The sequence below is a fragment of the Brassica napus genome, chromosome C3 (assembly GCF_020379485.1).
Source record: "Brassica napus cultivar Da-Ae chromosome C3, Da-Ae, whole genome shotgun sequence".
NCBI lineage: Eukaryota > Viridiplantae > Streptophyta > Magnoliopsida > Brassicales > Brassicaceae > Brassica > Brassica napus.
This window is the reverse complement of record NC_063446.1, coordinates 52,067,756-52,087,103: the sequence shown is the minus strand read 5'-3', so window position 1 is coordinate 52,087,103 and position 19,348 is coordinate 52,067,756. Positions and strand designations below refer to the sequence as shown.

Genomic DNA, 19,348 nt, shown 5'->3' with positions numbered 1-19,348 from the left:
AATTAAGTTTTTAACTTTTGATTCGAGGATAAATAAGTTATATCTTTTAGTTTTGGGAGATTTTGAATGAAGTTATAGTTTGGTGGACATTTGATGCTATATGATAGTTTTCGTAGGAAAATAGAACGTTCAAGCGATATGGTTCAAAACTCATGTAAATAATATAATTTTCTCGAAAACAATAAAATATTGTACATCAAAGTTTATAAAAAATCATATAATCATAAAATGTTAAAAACATAAAACATCAAAATAAATGCAGAAAATTCCGTGCACCGCGGGGATTAGAATCTACTGTATATGTTTGAGAAGAACAAATTGAGTTTTGTTTACTTTGATTTAATAAAAGACATAAATTTGCACGAAAAAAGAGAAAACGACGACAAACTTAAATGATTTCAGGTAAAGTGGGTATTGAATATAAGTGGGTATTGAATATAAACCGAGTCGATGATCCAACGGCTAAAATAGTTTCACGTGGCAAGATCTGAATAACACGAGACGATACTACAAAGTAACAACAATACGATTCTCCGAGAGAAGACGGAAGAAAGGCGGGGTCTTTGGTTCGTCCTCGTGTACGTGAGCACACCGGAACTTAACCCGGACATATTGCAGAAAACTAAACCGGATTTGATAATTGGCAGTCGGTCCGGTTCCAATCGATTTATGGAAATCTCGATGATTTGATAGGCAGTATCCGATCCCTGGGTATTTGTTCTTGTTATTTGCTGGATTTCTTCAGAGGAAACCGATTTCGATTTGAATGATCGGTTCTTGTTTGATTTCATGTTGTTGTTTAGATCGGCTGCTGTATGGAATAGAGACTCTATGCTGTGAAAATCTTCGGCTTTGATTCTTGTTTTCGGGCTGTGTGATTTGAATTGAGCTGCTGCTTCTCGTTTTAAGATATGGATTTGGTTGCTAGTTGCAAGGTATTGGTTCGATATGTTTGCTTATTGCTGAATCATTTAAAAATGCTCGAGAAGAGGGTTTCAACGAGCTTTTTTTTTTGTTTTAGTAGTGATCGGCGTGAAGATTGATTTATTTATTTTGCTATGATACTGAGTAGAAATTGCTGCTTTTAGAAGCTCTACTTTGGTTATATGATTTGTTCTTTGTTTATTTATGATGCCGTGGTGAGGTGAGTTGATGATGGGTGGTTCACTGAAAAGATAATGCTTTTGTTCATTCCACTGATGGTTATTGTATCGGCGCAGTCTGGTTTGCATAACATGCGGATATTAAGATCCAGTGTTTGTCTGTCTATGTGTCTTAGTCAATCTCAGAGTCTGTTTAGATGACTTTGCAGGGAGAACCTTGTTCATGGCTTTTGCAGTCAATGTTTTGTTTTCATCTTTGTTTAGTTAAACCCGAAGTCTTTTTTTTTATATATATATATATGTATATCTGATATGTTTTCAGGAGAAACTTGCTTATTTCCGAATAAAAGAGCTCAAGGATGTGCTCACTAAGCTGGGACTTTCTAAACAGGGAAAAAAGCAGGTATATATAAACTTTTCTGCCAATCTTGCAATGGTCGGAATTTATCATCTATGTTTGGGCTGTATAGTTATACTTGTCTCAATTTGGGAGATACTATTGTTATAAATTGTGACAAGAGTTGTTGATAGTGAATTCCTAGCGTATCCATCTACGTAAAAGAAGAGGATTATCTTCATATAATTTCATGGCCTCATAAGCTTAATTCCAATTTCGATTGTCGTTGTTTTGATTTGTGCAGGACCTTGTTGAGAGGATCTTCGCCATTCTTTCCGATGAGAAAGGTATTTTGGTTGCCCATTGTTTATTTTTTCATGCCTAACTGTGACCAAGATAAAGTTCAGTGCTGGTGCACCATCTTCTGATAAGCATTTGGCTCCACTACTTACTGTTTACTGACAGCCGCCAGGTTGGGGTCTAAAAAGGAGGCCGTGGCAAGGGAAAATGTTGCAAAACTAGTGAACGATGCGTACAGGTGAGTGCTTGCTTTAGCCATGGATCTCTTATTGCAATTTTTCCCTTGTGCACAGTTGTAGAATTTTCCTTTCCACCGTTGTGTTTCCACAGGAGAATGCAAGCATCTGGGGCAGGTGACTCGCCATCAAAAGGACAAGTAAGTTCAGACATCAGTAATGTGAAAGCTAAGGGAGAGCTCGAAGATTCCTTTCAACCAGATGTTAAAGTTCGGTGTATTTGCGGAAGCTCACTGGAGACAGAGTCAATGATACAAGTAAGTCTATGACACAGATGTTTAATCGAACTCTTGGTTGAGTTACCAGCAGCTCTTGGTGTTTTATGATTCAGTAAAAAAATTTGGTGATACCATGTGGATTAAATTATGGTTTGTTTTGTAATTTTCAGTGCGAGGATCCGAGATGCCATGTCTGGGAGCATGTTGGGTGTGTTATTATCCCGGAGAAGCCTATGGGAGGAAATCCACCGCTTCCTGATTCATTTTACTGTGAAATATGCAGACTTACCCGAGCTGACCCGTAAGATGCTCCCGAACATTCCCTTCTCTCCTGACTGTTTATTTGTATATCGCTTTGATACATACAATTCTGTCCAGCTTGCTAGATTTCCCTCTTTTTTTCTTTGTTCATGTGTCCACCACTGAAGAAAATGCTAACTTTGTTGCAAAACTGGAATGTGATCTATAGGTTAACCAGATTATGATTTATTAGTTTATTTGTGTCTGTTTTACATGGTCTATAATGTGCAGGTTTTGGCTCACGGTGGCACATCCATTGTTCCCAGTGAGATTGACTGCTACGAACATCCCAACTGACGGGTATGTATACCAAACTTTATATTCATGCTTGTTAAATAGATTATGTACTTTCACCTGTTCTTAAAAGTACAATTGGTAGCACTTCTTAGCATGGAAAGCTGAGGAACTGCTGCATGTGTCGTATTTTTTTCCTGTCTAGGAATCAAGCTTTAGATTTCAATTGAGGGATGAGGCGAAACCTAGTTACTTAGCTTTTGAGATGAACTTATCTTCTTCCTAATATTTAGAAAAAAAGAATCATAGCTGTCTCCTAGACAAATTCACAACCCCTGCTTAAACTTTATGTTGATGTTTGTTGTTTCTCTTAATGCTCTGCAATTTTTTCAGTACAAACCCAATGCAGAGTGTGGACAGGACATTTCAAATAACTAGAACAGACAGGGACTTATTAGTGAAACAGGAGTACGATGTTCAGGTTATTGGCTTTACTAGTAGATATTTAACTTTATAAATGCGTATTTTCTAATTGGCAGTGCATTCTGCCTTGTTTGTAGGCTTGGTGTATGCTTTTGAATGACAAAGTTCTGTTTAGGATGCAATGGCCTCAATACGCTGATCTGCAAGTCAATGGTATGCAAGTTAAATTCACAGTTCAGATTTGAATGTACACTAATTGTGTCTTATCAGCATCTCCTTAATAAAATGAGTAACATGGGTTGCAAATACCATCATACATGTATATTAATCACTGGGATAATTTTTCTTTACAAATCTATTAACTTTCCTGGTGTTGTAAAACTCGGTATATATGTTCTTTGCTAGCTGATATGGGTTCATGTTAAATCGTTGCCATCCTATAGGTGTACCTTTACGTGCTATTAACCGACCTGGGTCACAGCTTCTTGGGGCCAATGGCCGTGATGATGGACCTATTGTAAGTTTTTGATCGATCAGCAACATTTCTTTATTTTTATATATGACTATGCTATCTTAAAGATTAGACTCTTGCTATTCGTAATCTATTATGCTCACATCGTATTATTTTGGCAGATTACACCTTGTATTAGGGATGGAATTAACAAGATTTCCCTGAGTGGATGTGACTCCCGCAGTTTTTGTTTGGGTGTAAGACTTGTGAAGCTAAGGAGTCTGCAACAGGTACTTATATTTACTGCATGAATAAAATGAAAAAAAAAAATCCAATTAACTAAAAAATAAAGCCATTACTTAATTCAAAAATGACACCTTGTTGGTAGAAATCAGAGAATTGTTTTCCAAGGGAAAATGTGCTAAAGTTTTTATCCATTACCATATCTATCGTTTCTCAATGCTCAGAACATTAGCTATTTGTGCTAGTCCTTTAAATTCTATCTTATTTTTCATTTAGGTCCTAAATATGATTCCAGAGGAGGCTAAAGGCGAACCTTTTGAAGTTGCTCTCGCGCGAGTACGTAGATGCATTGGAGGTGCAGCTGGAAATGATAATGCCGACAGTGATAGTGATATTGAGGTCGTTGCTGATTTTTTTGGTGTTAATCTTCGGTGTCCTGTAAGTAATTTGTAGCTCATTTTCAATAGGCTGTTGTAATCACTTAGTTTGTTGTTTACCTTATTAACTCATTTCTGATTGTCATTAGATGAGCGGTTCTAGGATGAAAGTTGCTGGGAGATTCAAACCCTGTCTACACATGGGATGTTTTGACCTTGAGGTGTTTGTGGAGCTGAATCAACGTTCCAGAAAGGCAGGTATTTTATCATAGTATACATAATTAGGTTGTTCATATTTTTGACTGATTTTATTTGTTATGTGGTTTGAAAATGCAGTGGCAGTGTCCTATTTGTCTGAAGAATTATTCTCTGGAGCATATAATCGTGGACCCTTATTTTAACCGAATCACATCAAAGGTACATTTTCATCGATATTAGAATTCTTGATTTTTATAATATTAAATTAATCTAGCAAATTTATAAAGACGTCTTCCTTGGCAGATGAGACATCTTGATGAAGAGTTGACTGAGATTGAAATGAAACCTGATGGTTCTTGGCGTGGGAAGTTCAAAAATGAGAGTGAGCGCAGGGATTTAGGGGCACTCTCACAATGGCACAAACCTGATGGTAGCCTCTTCCCCATGGTTGATGAGATTAAACCCAAGATGGAAATGCAAACAACAGTTACACAAGAAGGTTACTCAGATGGGCCAACCCCTTTCAAACTTGGAATAAGAAAGAATCGCAATGGCATTTGGGAAGTCAGCAAACCTAATAATAATGGTTTATCTTCTAGTAATAGGCAAGAGAAGCTTGGGTACCAGGAGTTAAATGTTATACCAATGAGCAGTAGTGCCACTGGAAGTGGTAAAGATGGTGATGACCCTAGTGTAAACCAGGATGCTGTAGGAAGCTTTGATTTTGGAAACAACGGAATGGAACTTGACTCTCTCTCCATGAATGTAGATTCAGGCTATAAATTTCCTGACAGTAATCATCAACCAGCAGCAGCTAGTAATAATGACGTTATCGTTCTAAGTGATTCCGACGAAGAAGATGATGTTGTAATCACCGCAGGACCTGCCTACATTGAGAATCAGGCTGATGGCGGGGTAAATTTCCCATTGCACCGAGTTGGTATCACTAACTCCTATAATGAAGATCACCAGGTAGCTGCTGCAGGCAATTCCGGCTTGGGTCTTTTCACAAACGATGATGATGATGATTATGATATGCGCCTATGGCAGTTATCTTCAGATGCCCAAGGAGGCCCGGGGTTCCAACTATTTGGATCTGATGCTGATGTATCAGATGGTTTAGCCGGTTTGCAGCCTGGTCCACTGAACTGTGACCCTGCAATAAATAGTGGTTACTCGATGGCTCCAGGTACGTCTATTCCTATGGTTCCTGAGTCAGTTGGAAGATCCGAAGCAGATGCAAACGATGGACTATTCGACAATCCTATGGCATTTAGTAGAGACGACCCCTCGCTTCAGATATTTCTGCCAACAAGACCAGAGACATCAGCTCAGTCGGATTTTAGAAATGAGGCTGGGATGTCAAACGGAGTCAACAATGATGATTGGATCTCTCTGAGGCTTGGTGATCATGGTGAGACGGTAGGTGCAAATGGGCTTAACGAAAGCAATCTAGTATCAACGAGAGAAGGTGCTTTGGATACTTTGTCAGAGACTGGTTCGTTCCCCCGACAGAAACTGATTTTCTCTTTTTTTTTCTTTTTCTTTTTCTGATACGTCCTTAGTACTGCTTGTTGTGCTTATGCCGAATTTGTACTGTTGCATTAATAGGAAAGATATTGTATTAATGGGTATTTGTTACTGACTGTATTAATTGCTTACTTGCAGCATCGTTGCTTCTGGGGATGAATGACAACAAACAAGAGAAGGCAAGTATACAACGATCAGAGAGTCCGTTTTCATTTCCTCGCCAGAAGCGTTCAGTAAGACCTCGGCTGTTTCTGTCGGTTGACTCAGACTCAGAGTGATGTGATTTGTCTGTTTGGATGAGAGTACCACTGTATCTATAGCCTCCCCGACTTGTTTTTTTTTTTTTTTTTTTGGGGATATGATTTGGTGTCCTATGATTCTTTTTATATACGCATATGCACAGAACAATCAGATGGATCATGACAGCCAGAGTTTGGGAATAGTTGCTTAATTCTCTCCTCTGTGCTTGGAACCTTGAGGCTCTCATGCAAGGTAGAAAAGAAGCCAATCTGAGTTGTTGACATCTCCAAACCTAGTGAAATAATTAACTTGTCAGAATCTGAAGTTTCTGTGTGGTTGCAGGTTGTTATTTGGAAAGGAGAAGACAGGTATACATAAGTTGGTTAAAATTTGAAGGAGACTTGTGATGGGGTGTATGTATTTTCGAAAGGGTTTCTCGTTTTTTTTCTTTTTGGGGTTAACTATATAGACTCGAAAGCTGTTCTAAAATGATATGGGCCAAAATGAGAAACAGCATATGTAAAAATGTATGGCTTCCAAATTATATTTTGTTTGTTTAATATAGGGAAAAAATGTCAGCTATTGGTCATTTTGGAAAAGGGCAAAGATTATATAATACGAAGGGTATGAAACTGAGTTTGGCTGGCACTGAGATGGTGATTTCTAACTTGATTTGTTGTTCGTAAGAGATGTAATGTGGTTAACCCATGTTAATAGTAATGCCTGCTCAGTGTTCCAACTTTGACAAGTTAATTGAGCTGTAGTGAGAGAAAACAACCCACAAAAGAAGACAGCGAAACAAAGGGGATCACGGAACCTTATGGACGATGACTCATTGCTCACATCTCTTCTCTTTGTATTTCCATCCTTATCACAATTTCTTCTCCTTGTGTGTCATTATTTTAATTTCAATTGGAGCATCCCCATTCTTCTTGTAATAATAAAAAAAGCCGTTTGGTTAAAGAAAGAAAGAGAACATTGTGAGATTCATTATACAAAAAAAAAAACTTTTAACGTTGGGTCATTTATCTTCACCAGCCGCAGAAATATCGAAGAAGATGCAGAGGCTTTTCGCAGCGAGATCGGTTCTTGGTAACGCCGTCAAGACGCGGAGGAGACAGCACTTGTCGTCTCTCTCTTCTTCTCTCCTCTTCGACGAAACTCAGCTTCAGGTTCTCTCTCTAAAATCAGTGCGATTGCGTTTGGTGGAATAAAATTGTTTTTTTTTTTTTTCTAATTGTGATTGTACTCCTTTTGTAAACTGCAGTTTAAAGAAAGTGTGTCCAAGTTTGCACAAGATGTTATCGCTCCTCATGCCGAAAGAATAGATAAAACAAATTCATTTCCAAAGGTCTTTTCATTCCCTCTTTCTTACCATTTTCACCTCCCAAAATCTAATCTGTTTTTTATTTGTGAAAAAGGATGTAAACTTATGGAAGCTAATGGGTGAGTTCAATCTCCATGGAATCACAGCGCCAGGTAACAACATGTCACTCTGTCCCTAGTACCACTGATCATATAACCATTGTTCCTTCCTATTAAGCTCAATCATGTTAATCCTGCAGAGGAATACGGAGGTCTAGGTCTCGGTTACTTGTATCATTGTATAGCAATGGAGGAAATCAGTCGGGCCTCGGGCTCAGTTGCTCTCTCTTACGGTGCCCATTCCAACCTTTGCATCAATCAATTGGTCTGTACATTGCTCCCAAAACAAAACAAAACTACTTTTTGCAATAATATTTGAGGTTTTATTGACAAACATTTATCACTACTTCTACAGGTGCGGAATGGAAATACATCACAAAAGCACAAATATTTGCCCAAGGTACGGTTTCATCTGGTCACTGCTTTGCTATTAGGTTTATCTGCAAATCAACACCCCTTTTAGAAAACTAATTATTATTAGTGGAATAAAGACTGAATAGTTTGATATATTCTTCATTCCTGAACTGTTTTTCAATGTTTCAGCTAACTAATGCTTTTATTGTTATGAAGCTGATCAGTGGAGAGCATGTTGGTGCTCTTGCGATGAGTGAACCCAATGGTAATATACTAATATCCTTTGGATGAAGATGTTAGAGAGCGCAAACACCCATGCCTAAACGCTTTGTTCTGATTTTGGTTACAGCCGGTTCGGATGTTGTCAGCATGAAATGCAAGGCTGATAAAGTTGATGGTGGCTTTTTAATAAATGGCAACAAGATGTGGTGCACTAATGGTCCCTCTGCTGAAACACTGGTTCTCCTTAACTTCTGAAATTTTCATCCTTTTTTTTTTTTTTTTTTTTTTTGTATAATAGCATACATAATTTCTGTTATATTTTTCTACTTTTTGTTTTGTTTTTGGTTCAATCAGATTGTGTACGCCAAAACTGATACAAAAGCAGGCTCTAAAGGAATCACAGCTTTCGTTATAGAGAAGGAAATGGCCGGGTATGTTCTTTTTTTTTTTTTTTTTTTTAAACTCAGTCTTGTTTAATAAAGTTGAAACTGCCTTTCTGTGATCTTTCGTAAAGAAAAGAGAAAGGAGTTGAGAGAGTTCTGCCTTTTTAAAAAAGAAAATCTATTTCTCTGGCTTTGCAGATTCAGTACTGCTCAGAAATTGGACAAGCTGGGAATGCGGGGAAGCGACACGTAAATCCCCTCTTTCTCAGGATCCCCTCCGTTTAAATTTAAAGTCTTTTCTCTTTGCCTCTTTGTGTTCTCTTATATCTGTGTCTCTTCTGAGCAGGTGTGAGCTTGTTTTTGAGAATTGCTTTGTTCCAGAAGAAAACATTCTTGGCAAGGAAGGAAAAGGTTTTGATTCCTACGATGTCATCTTTCTTTTTCTTTTTTATAGTGATGTGATGATCTAATATCTGATTCGAAAAATACATGACTATATATACACACTTTGTAAGTTCCTTAAGTGGTGGAGGCTACAAAGCCTTAATCTTTATACTTGGTCTGATGTAGATATTGTCTTGTACGTGCAGGAGTGTATGTTTTGATGTCAGGTCTTGATTTGGAGAGACTTGTTTTAGCAGCTGGGCCCTTAGGGATCATGCAGGCATGCCTCGACATTGTACTTCCCTATATTCGCCAGAGAGAACAGTTTGGTCGTCCAGTTGGGGAGTTCCAGTTTATACAGGTTGATCTTTATCATATAAACATTTTATGTGAATTATCTCCAAGTTTGATCATAAGATTCTTAAAATAGTTCTGCTGTACGATTTCAGGGGAAAGTTGCTGACATGTACACTGCATTACAATCTTCAAGGTAGTTATCAAAACTCTGGATTTCATTTTGTCCATACACCCAAATATTGAGCTTCCGCTTTCGCATCTCAGGTCATACGTCTACTCTGTTGCAAGGGAGTGTGACAATGGGAAAGTTGACCCAAAGGTGTACTGATAATGAATGATTCTTCTCGTTTTATATTTTTATAAATAATCCTCACTATTTATTCTAATTCCTACTTGTGTTTTATTCTTCTAGGATTGTGCCGGAACTATTCTTTGTGCAGCAGAAAGAGCAACGCAGGTGGCTTTGCAGGTCAATCACTCTTACTCTCTTGCTTTGTTTTCTACCTGTCATCCATGTCTACTTCTTGAACGTTAAGTATATGTTTACCTTTCTTGTAAGACTTATTTAAGAGATTTGGTTTGAGGTTGCAGGCGATACAATGTTTAGGCGGAAATGGATACATCAACGAATATGCAACGGGACGCCTTCTTAGAGATGCAAAGCTATATGAAATCGGTGCTGGTACAAGCGAGATCAGAAGGATGGTCATTGGTCGCGAGCTTTTCAAAGAACAATAGAGATAACTTACTAGTCTCTTTTCATCTTTGCCAAAGATGGTAACAACGTGACATTTTGTCACTCTGCATAAGTGTATAATTTACAATGTCCTCAGTAGCCGCACAATAAAAAGAGGGCTTCAAACAATTCTTTCTAGATACCATCGTATGCTTTTCACTCCCTAATCAATATTACGCCTGGGCGTTCGGGTATTCGTTGGCGTTCGGCGGGTTTTTCGGATTTTCGGGCTTATGTTCCTAGGTCCCATACTAGAATTTTGGGTTGAGTTCGGATAATAACACTTCGGGTTCGGTTCAAAATTGTATTGCGTCCTAAAACCCATAAAGTAATCATATATCGTACGGATTCAGGTTATATCGGTTCGGTTCGGATATAACCGAAGTAAAAAACAAAAATTTTGAAGCAAAAACATAAAGAAAAACATCTAAATTAAATACAAATTAATCTATCATACGTAAAACTGATAAAATAACAATAAAATGTTAGATCAAGCATGAAAACAAACATTATTTGTAAACAATATGTATTGCCTTACAGAGAGTAGACTTTTTATTTCAATGAGCAAATCATAAAATACTTATGTATAACTAACTGTGTACTTAAAGCATTTATTAAAATTTTAATATTTATTATTATATATCATATTACCACAAATATTGAATTTAATAATTGAAACACTTATATATATTTCAAAATATTTATATTGACTTACTGGTTCGGGTTCAGTTAATAACACTCCGAGTTCGGATATTTTTTGTACTACCCTACAAGACCCGTTCGGGTGTTTTTACATTTCGGATCGGATAATGGGTCGGGTTTTTCGGTTCTGATTTCGGGTTCCGGTTTTTATGTCTAGGCCTAATCAATATTATAACACAAGCTCTAAACTTCTAATTTAACTCTCATTTTTTTTTGTTGGTAAAAACTCTACATTCATTTCAGTACCAATAGTTTCTTCCTCATTTTCCTTTAAACCCTCTCACCTTCCTGTTTTGTTTGTAATGATATCTCTTGTAATATTGGTGGGTGTGTATACCTGAAATCAAAAACAACTACTGGATGAATCTTGCTCTTGCCAGAATCGATATCACCGTTGTTTCCAGCGTTTGGTTTCATATCCTGTTGACTCTTAACCTACCACACCATTACCTTAACGCATTTGCTATATGTTTTGGATGAGCGTCTTTTCCTTTGTTCTCTTTCGGATACACTTAAAATGACCGTTGCTGCATTTGAGTGAGCTCTGCATTTGGACATGTAGGTTGTGATTGGAGATTAAACTTTTAAGTCTTTAAGGATTTAAAATTGATTTGAGGTTTCTAAGTCAATAGTTTAACCAGCCACACTTTTGTTTATAATTTTTCAAAGTTCTCAAGTCTTTAACTTCCATTTTTTTTCCTCTGCTTTTTTTTTTTTTAAAGTTGAGATTATTTTCTAATGTCACAACCATAAAAAATTACAACATAAAATCGTTATTTTAGAAGTGTTTGGATTTGAGCCTAATGATATGTTGCTTGGTAGGGGTGGGCACTTCGGTTAAATTTTGGATTTGGTTGTATTGGTTCTAATAAATCTCTAACTGAACTTAGTTTAGTTCATGTTTTATTTGATTTATGTTAATTAATGTAATTTTAGTTTAGTTAAAAATCAACTTATAAAGAAAATAAAATAAAAGTGATTTTCTCTATAAACATAGTAATAAAAATGTAATAGTAAAAACTTAGACACAATTTTTAGAAAACCATAAAAATCAGTTATCATTACTAAAACCAAGCTAACTTAAAACAATGAATAATGGAACATTGTCATATCGCAATATTTTATATATCATATCATAACAAAATATCAATAAATCAGAATTACTTTATAAGTCATATACAAACTAATTAAGTTAATAATTATTAATTAATTACCATGAAACTAATATATTTATATTAGTATTATAATATTAGGTTTCAAACTTGATGTGAATTCAAAGTTATAGTAAATTTTTGATAAATGTTTGAAATATGTTATCATTATTAATGTAATCAATATAATTAATTAAACAAACACACAAGACTATCAGTTCAGTTTAAAACCGAACCAAACTGAATAATTTGGGTTAAGAAACAATTTAACCAAATGATTTCATAATAAAATTTTGTTTCTTGGGTCGGTTTAGGTTTGTTTTTTTTGTTACCCCTATACTCACTTGTGGTTTTAATATAATTGTGGCAATAGCAACGGAAAATATGACACGACTATATGAACTACTGTTCAGAGAAAACATGATGAAAAACCAATCTGTCAGAATCACGAGAAGTGGTGATTAGGGGGCGAAAAGTAATTGACATACAATGAATCCATCACGTATTTATCAACTCTATAATTAGGGTTCGCTATATTTAGATTTTTTAAAAAGTGTACCAAAAAAAGCAAATTTCACTTCCAACTATTAATATTCCATGCCGCCTTTTACGCTCCGCGTCTCATTTCTGGAGTGAAAATAGGGTCCAAAAATGGTGAAAGAAGAGGTTGAGAGGGTGACAAAAAACAGGAAAGATAATCAGAGACATTATAGAAGAAGAAAACGAATCACGGAGAGATGACGGTTATTAATATTATCTTCAGAGTCGAAGAGATTTGCAAGAAGTACGACAAGTACGACGTCGACAAGCAGCGCGAGCTCGGCGCGTCCGGCGACGATGCCTTCTCCCGACTCTTCAACTCCATTGATACCGATATTGAATCGGTTGTACATGTTCGCCTCTCTCCTTCTCTCTTTTGAAACCCTAGAATAGATTTTTTTCTTTTTGACAAGTCCTAGAATAGATTCTTGCTAGTAACGTAACGTTATTGAGTTTTATATTTTGTATCGTAATATGTAGAAAGCGGAGTTGGCATCAACAGAGACCAATAGAGCTGCAGCTGTGGCCTTGAATGCTGAGGTTCGAAGGACGAAAGCGCGTTTAGCTGAAGATGTTGTTAAACTGCAGAAACTGGCCGTTAAAAAGGTTAAAAATTAATTACATATCGCCAGTGTTTTTAAAACCGGACCGGCTAGCAAACCGGAAATGTTTTGGGTCATGGGCCATTGTGGTTCGACTGGGTCTGAACTGGGTTCGATCAAGTTTACTTAGATTAAATTTAATTTAATGATATTTTATAAATAATATGCATATTCTTTAAAAAAAATAGATCATATTAAATAAAATGTTTAAATATCCATAATGTGTAGAAAAACTGAAAAATAACAATTAAAATCTAAAATCAATATGAAAAGCATATTTAAACTTTATTCGTAGTTTTTATCACTCTAAATTTTCATCACCTTTAAAAAAAATTATATACACATTAAGTAAAAAATATATTTTGAAATACAAATTTCACAAACGTAAATGTTTCAATTATTTAAATTCTTCAAAACAAGTGATCATGAAATAAAACTTAAACAAAGTGAGAAGTAGGCACAAACAATATCTTGACGTGAATATTAAACTTTGTGAATCTTGTAATTTATGAGTTGTAAAGACGACAAAAGAAAAAGACGAGAGACGATAATTTATTAATCGTTAATAAATCTTATTTTTACTTAAAAAAAGAAAAAAATTTAATTGTTTCATTAACAAAATTTTGGCTTATATACGAACTGGGATTTGACCGGTTCATTGGATCGCCGGTTCCCGGATTTTTGACGGTTCGATAGGAGTTTTTAACTGGTTTGATTTTAGTTGGGTTTTATCATTAACCCAACCCGAATTATTTTTGGTTCATGGTTCAACCCGATCCGATCCGTTTTAATTCATTTTTAACCGTTTTAATTGTTTCGAAAAAAAAAAATATTACCGTTTTAATTCACTGAATGAGTGAAGCCGGATGAATATCAATTGGGTGTGTTCAAACTTTGGAGTGCATACATATATATATACAGGTGAAAGGGCTAACAAAAGAGGAACGAGAGTCCCGATGTGATTTAGTTATCGCGCTAGCCGATAGGATTCAAGTGATACCTGACGGACATGAAAGACAAGCTAATAATGAATGGGGAGGTGCTTCTGCCCCTAACAAGAACATCAAGTTTGATATATCTGGTACTTCGGCTTTCCTGTTTTCTCCTTAACTCAAGATTCTGTAAATACTAAAAATATAAATAAGATTTGCTTTTTTATTTCTTCTTGTTAACCATCAGAGGAAGACATGGATGATGGGTTCTTCCAGCAAACTGAAGAATCCAGCCAGTTTCGACAAGAATATGAAATGAGAAGAAAGAAGCAGGCATCTAAATACATCGATCTAACTTTTTTTTTATTTTGACAATGAGGTTACAGATTTAACGTATGATTTTTCTTCAGGACGAGGGCCTTGATGTTATATCAGAAGGTTTGGACGCACTGAAGAACTTAGCACGTGACATGAACGAGGTTTGTTGTTTCCTCACCTGCCCAAATAATATAATTTTTTTTTATCCGGTGGAGACTTACATTTATTTTTGTTTCAGGAACTTTTTTTTTGGCTAACTTTTGGAAATCTAATCTATAGGATCTTAATTTTTTGTTTCAGGAACTTGACAAGCAAGTCCCATTGATGGATGAAATGGAAACAAAGGTGAGATTCGTTTTCCTATATATCATAATTTTTCGACCCTCATTAGTCAGTTGAAGAAAATGCTAGCATGACATGTAAGTTATGCATGGTTGTCTTAGGTTGATGGAGCAACTTCGGATTTGAAGAACACCAATGTTCGGCTCAAGCAACAGCTTGTAAAGGTAAACAAAAGAAAACCAACCAATAATTTGTTTAATTAGTAAATCAACTTATTGTTATTGTCATTGATCATACGAAACCATCTGCTAAAATTGGTTGGGAATTTCAGATGAGATCGAGCCGCAACTTCTGCATCGACATTATTCTTCTCTGTGTGGTCCTTGGAATCATCTCTTACATCTATAAGTAAGCCAATGTTTCAATTCCACTCTCTACCTTTTCTTCACCTCCAAAATTGTTTCTCTAACAAGTGGATCATTTACGTTGTTCATCGCAGTGCTCTGAACTAAAGTTGGTGACGGCATCTACCGACATTCTCATTGCCATTGTGAAGCCTATGGTAACTTCTTAACCAAAGTAATAATAGTCATTTCTTGGAGAGCAAGGAAACAAGTTTTTTTTCACAAGCTTTTACCATATGTATACAGTTTTAAGGAATTATTCTTGGCAAAAAATAAATATATATTTACACAAGTTCGCTGCTGTAATTGTGTTTGTTTTGTTGGGCGATTTATTTTTGTTGAATCAGAATGTTTTAGCGTTTCCATGTGTCATGAATTTGTAAGAGAATGGAAGTAAACGTTTGTGGACATTGCATAGTGGAAAAGTCTTTTTTTTTTATAGTTGAAAAGTGATGATTGGAAGCCAGTTACAAAAAAAAAAAAGTAATGATTGGAAAAATGATTTTACCTACTTATAGCTTTTTTGTTTGACCAAAAAAGTTTAGAGTTTACTAAAACCTAATGATCTGGAAATCTTATGAAACATTTCCTAATTTAAATATATAAGTTTTTGGAGAAACACAACTATTTTTTTATAGAAAAAACAAACTAAATTAAGAAAAATCACAAAAATAAAAGAGAGATAAAGAAAAAAGTTTGAAACCAAAATAAAAATGAATAATTCAAAAAAAATTTCCTAATTTCAAAACACCTAAATTTCCGATAATTATGTAGTCTCTATTCTTTTTCTAAATATTAATATGTAAGTTTTCCAAATTAATGAAAAGACACTGAATAGTCCTGTCCTTGCACAGATGTCACAGTAATAGAGATGTCACAGTAGTAGTCCATGTATTAATCCTCGCAAACCAATAAATTTTTGGTCGAGAAAAATCCCGTTCGACCAATTTTAGTTGTTCAACCAGGATTAATAGAAATAAAAATTGACCCGGTAGATTAATTTCTCGATGGGACTGTCTTGTGGTCGAAAGACCTTCCCTTGATAGTTTTGGTCGAGTCTTAAATATTTGGTCGAATTTTTATTAAGTTGACGAGATTTTCCGAGAACAAGACAAGAAGAACAAGGATTATTTGGTTGAAAACTTATTTAAAATTTCGACCAGCTGCCTAATTAATTTTGGACCAGACTCATGTCTTCCACTAGCCTGCTTGCTCAATATTCAATCACATGACTTGCACTTGCCTGCTTACCTAGCTTCGTAGTACATGGCACATGACAACCACAAGCTGCTTGTGTGCTTTGCTTCCTCTCTTAATTATTTATGATTTGCTGGAAACTGCTTCATGGGAGGGAAAGAGCGGTCTAGATGATGAAGCAGGTTGCCAGCTGTCTGCTCTCAGCCAAGCTTTGTTATGAGTTAAACCCTCATGTGAAGTAACACAGATTGTATTTAAACCTTCTCCAGGTGCTTCCCACGTCCTGAAACCTAAAGAAAAATCAAGAGAATTTCAGAGAGAAAGAGAGAAAGAAGAACAGAAAATCAGTGAAAAAAATTCAGGAAAATAAATCAAGAAAAATTGTTGGTGATCTAATATTCAACCCTACCTCAGTTTGTTCCCTTGAAAAAGATCAGAAGGTGAGATTTTTAAATAAAACCCTAGACCTAGTTCAGTTCAGATCATGATCAGACCTTGATCTTTCTCTTTGATCAGTCCAGCCGCAAGCTTACCTTGGAGAGGAGAACCATCTGAGTTCATCCAACGGTTTAGATTTTGGGTAAGCTTCATCTCCTTGCCTCAGACCTTGCTTGAGCAGAACCAGTTCATGTTTAGCTAGGGTGTTGGTCGGATCACTTGTCTAAGTGATTATATGGTTCAATTTGTTAGTTTCGGTTTGAATTAATTTTCTGTAAACCGCTAGCTAACTGATGTGAACTGTCTAGACCTAAGCTGAACTGAACTGATCCTGTCCTGAATAAAACTTGTCTGAACCGAGCTGATCTGATTTTGGATGAGTAGAACCGAGCATGGACTGAGCTGATATGAACCTAGATAAACTATTATAGCTTGAACCAACTGATCTTATGATCATACACTTCTGTTTCAGGTCATAGGTGGAGTAAGGCTTTAAGTATCCAAACAGTTTCAAGACTAATTTCTTAGGTGAGTCTAGATGGATGTTGAGTTAGATCATGAAGAGTGCATGATTAAATTTAAAGTGAACGATTAGTTAATAATGTCTCTGAATTTTTGTGAATTGTGTTGTAAACACTTACTTGAAGATGTAATCAAAATGTTAAAGTGAGGTTAATCTTAATCTTAATAATTGTTCTCAAGTACTAATCTTAATTAAGAATTAATCTTGGACTAATTAAGGATTAATCTTGGATTAATGAAGGATTAATCTGAGATTATTAAAGATTAATTATGATTAATTAAGGAATAATTATGGATTAATTCAGGAATAATTATGGATTAATTCGGGAATAATCATAGAAGTGAAAATCATGTGAAGTCTTGTTACATTCACTATCCCTAAAGTCTGTGCATTACTGTGACTTGGTCCTGCGAACGGAACAAGATCATGAAGACACGTTGATGGGGTAGCTCCCTAGAGACCGTGTACTGCATGACGATGCAGTGTTGGATTGTTCATACTTGACATTCGACAATGATGGTGATGCTAACTCACTATTCTCGGTTAGCCTTAGTGGTTTCTCGGATCTAGTTTATATATTGTATTATATGAGTATGGTAACGGGCGGGTGTTGGGTGTTGTGGAAGTGATGTTTAAAATAAGTAGAGAGGCGGCTTTCGCGGAGATCGTCGTTTAGCCTTAGTCTGCCATCTTGTTGCTTCTGATAGACTAGAGAGGCGGCTTTCGCGAAGATCGTCATTTCGTACTTCTAGATCGGTGTCGACGAGCGAGGTCGCTAGCAGACTACCTCCGATTTCGATCGCAGATTTGGATGACAAAGACGCCCTTGGTGGACGGGTGTCTCCTGTTTCCTTGAGTCCTGGTTCACAGGACAAACTCCGTCGTTGTAAGTCGTAAGCGGCGTCGATTGTCGAAAGCCGCTGTGCCCGAATCATCTCGTTCTGGTCGAAAATCGAAAGGTTAGAGGCTCGTTCTTGAAGGCGATGGTCCCTTGTCTATGGGTCGAGACATTCATATTTCTCTTGCTCAGCGTACGAGATCTGCGGACTGTCGTCCTCCATCTCTTGTTTCTCCTGGCGAGGAGGAGGCCTACGCCAAAGTGGTTACTGCGAGCTCCAAGGTTCGATTCGCTGATCTATGTATACACATACGTATTTTTCTTCGGAAACGTTGGGGTATTGACTTCGTAGTTTTCAGGTCGTGAAGCTTTTAACGAGTTTACCGTAACGATGGAGGACCGCATTCGTGCTCTTCGCAATGAGAGTGAAGTGGAGAAAGGAAAGGCCGAGGTTCGGAGGCTTACGGAGGAGCTCCGAGTGGTAAAAGAAGAAACTAGAAAGAAGACGGGGGAGGCGATGCTCTTGAAGGATGAATGGCAGAGGGCTCGTTGTGAAAGGGCGGCTTTTGAGACTGAAGTTGCTGCTCTCGGAACCAAGGTCGCGGAGCTTGAAGCAGGTCGTGATCGAGACATCCGTAAGGGTTCTCGCGCTGCTCATCGTGAAGTCGCTAACAGCTTCCGAGAGATTCTTGCTTCCTTAGAGAAGAGGTGGGTTGGCAAAAAGAAGGAGGAGTCCGCCGAGATTCAGCTCCACGAGGTTGTCGCCAATCTTGATTTATTGAACGAGATTAAGAAAGAGGGGCTTGTAGTAGATGAAGACATCGTTCGTCTGAAGGAAATGGTGAAGGACTGCGAAGCTATTGCTAGCTTGGCTGCTGTTCCGGACTGGTCGGTGGCAGGTCTCGACCTCCCTCAAGTTTCTGAAGATTCGGTTGTTAATGACGAAGCTGCGGACTCGTCTTCCGGCGAAGGAGCTAGTTCTTAGGTGTTTTGTTTTTTGTTTTCTATTTCTTTCGTATCGGCTATAAGTGATCTTTTTTCGTTTTTGATATCTTTTATTTTATTTTTGAACGGATAACTAATACTTTTGGAATATATGATCTTTTGATTCGATTCCCTTTTCTTGTTGAGATCTTGCGGTGCCTTCTCTCTTTATAAGGTCTCGTTTTACTTGATATTGATTTCATGTCCGTTAGGCGACCTTTTGGTTGCGCGTTTTATCGATTAACGATGAGACCATTCCTTGGAGCTCGGTCACTTCTTCCCGAGTATGGGCTAGGAGGGTCGGAGATATCGGCCTAGCTGACTGAGGTCAGGTTAGGTCATCGGCGGCTTGCCTTTTTTCCGGGGCGATTCCAGACTCGAGCTCCGGTCCGGTCTGGGATCGTGGTTCGGTCTGGAACCGAGGTGCGATCTGGTGGTGATGATCG

The 19,348-nt window shown here is 37.0% G+C and overlaps 3 protein-coding genes across 6 annotated transcripts; all 3 read left to right on the top strand.

Moving 5' to 3' along the window:
- The first annotated feature begins 529 nt into the window (after window positions 1-529).
- LOC106346503 (E3 SUMO-protein ligase SIZ1) lies at window positions 530-6,779 on the top strand. Of its 3 annotated transcripts, none has more exons than XM_048750742.1 (18): window positions 530-711; window positions 804-935; window positions 1,426-1,506; window positions 1,745-1,787; window positions 1,906-1,978; window positions 2,071-2,233; window positions 2,365-2,495; window positions 2,726-2,794; window positions 3,122-3,209; window positions 3,289-3,364; window positions 3,595-3,668; window positions 3,785-3,892; window positions 4,122-4,283; window positions 4,372-4,476; window positions 4,559-4,639; window positions 4,724-5,918; window positions 6,089-6,442; window positions 6,533-6,779. In XM_048750742.1, the coding sequence occupies exons 2-17, from the start codon at window positions 912-914 to the stop codon at window positions 6,226-6,228; spliced, it is 2,613 nt and encodes an 870-aa protein (XP_048606699.1). In that variant the 5' UTR covers window positions 530-711; window positions 804-911; the 3' UTR covers window positions 6,229-6,442; window positions 6,533-6,779. The 3 variants fall into 3 exon arrangements, with proteins under 3 accessions (XP_048606699.1, XP_048606700.1, XP_013641312.2); XM_048750743.1 differs by having other exon boundaries at window positions 671-935; window positions 6,089-6,260; window positions 6,354-6,442; XM_013785858.3 differs by having other exon boundaries at window positions 673-935.
- A 70-nt stretch (window positions 6,780-6,849) lies between these two features.
- Window positions 6,850-10,120, top strand: LOC106346504 (isovaleryl-CoA dehydrogenase, mitochondrial). 2 transcript variants are annotated; one of them, XM_048750745.1, is made up of 15 exons: window positions 6,850-7,362; window positions 7,458-7,541; window positions 7,612-7,669; window positions 7,756-7,880; window positions 7,971-8,015; window positions 8,186-8,234; window positions 8,319-8,428; window positions 8,546-8,622; window positions 8,773-8,823; window positions 8,921-8,985; window positions 9,165-9,319; window positions 9,408-9,448; window positions 9,520-9,574; window positions 9,668-9,724; window positions 9,847-10,120. In XM_048750745.1, the coding sequence occupies exons 1-15, from the start codon at window positions 7,249-7,251 to the stop codon at window positions 9,991-9,993; spliced, it is 1,233 nt and encodes a 410-aa protein (XP_048606702.1). In that variant the 5' UTR covers window positions 6,850-7,248; the 3' UTR covers window positions 9,994-10,120. The 2 variants fall into 2 exon arrangements, with proteins under 2 accessions (XP_048606702.1, XP_048606701.1); XM_048750744.1 differs by having other exon boundaries at window positions 8,159-8,234.
- A 2,245-nt stretch (window positions 10,121-12,365) lies between these two features.
- Window positions 12,366-15,642, top strand: LOC106349772 (syntaxin-72-like). Its single transcript, XM_013789741.3, has 9 exons — window positions 12,366-12,737; window positions 12,865-12,990; window positions 13,908-14,067; window positions 14,166-14,251; window positions 14,329-14,397; window positions 14,537-14,581; window positions 14,680-14,742; window positions 14,850-14,926; window positions 15,018-15,642. The coding sequence occupies exons 1-9, from the start codon at window positions 12,582-12,584 to the stop codon at window positions 15,028-15,030; spliced, it is 795 nt and encodes a 264-aa protein (XP_013645195.2). The 5' UTR covers window positions 12,366-12,581; the 3' UTR covers window positions 15,031-15,642.
- The last annotated feature ends 3,706 nt before the right edge of the window (window positions 15,643-19,348 follow it).

What these genes read in the sequence shown, in the direction of transcription:
- LOC106349772 (XM_013789741.3), top strand. Translation starts at nt 12,582, where the DNA reads ATGACGGTTATTAATATTATCTTCAGAGTCGAAGAGATTTGCAAGAAG. An exon ending in CATCAAGTTTGATATATCTG is followed by an intron (nt 14,068 to 14,165) that starts GTACTTCGGCTT and finishes GTTAACCATCAG; the next exon opens with AGGAAGACATGGATGATGGG. An exon ending in AAATGAGAAGAAAGAAGCAG is followed by an intron (nt 14,252 to 14,328) that starts GCATCTAAATAC and finishes ATTTTTCTTCAG; the next exon opens with GACGAGGGCCTTGATGTTAT.
- LOC106346504 (XM_048750744.1), top strand. Translation starts at nt 7,249, where the DNA reads ATGCAGAGGCTTTTCGCAGCGAGATCGGTTCTTGGTAACGCCGTCAAG. An exon ending in ACCTTTGCATCAATCAATTG is followed by an intron (nt 7,881 to 7,970) that starts GTCTGTACATTG and finishes CTACTTCTACAG; the next exon opens with GTGCGGAATGGAAATACATC. An exon ending in GTCCCTCTGCTGAAACACTG is followed by an intron (nt 8,429 to 8,545) that starts GTTCTCCTTAAC and finishes TGGTTCAATCAG; the next exon opens with ATTGTGTACGCCAAAACTGA.
- LOC106346503 (XM_048750742.1), top strand. Translation starts at nt 912, where the DNA reads ATGGATTTGGTTGCTAGTTGCAAG. An exon ending in CGCTGATCTGCAAGTCAATG is followed by an intron (nt 3,365 to 3,594) that starts GTATGCAAGTTA and finishes GCCATCCTATAG; the next exon opens with GTGTACCTTTACGTGCTATT. An exon ending in TGAATCAACGTTCCAGAAAG is followed by an intron (nt 4,477 to 4,558) that starts GCAGGTATTTTA and finishes TTGAAAATGCAG; the next exon opens with TGGCAGTGTCCTATTTGTCT.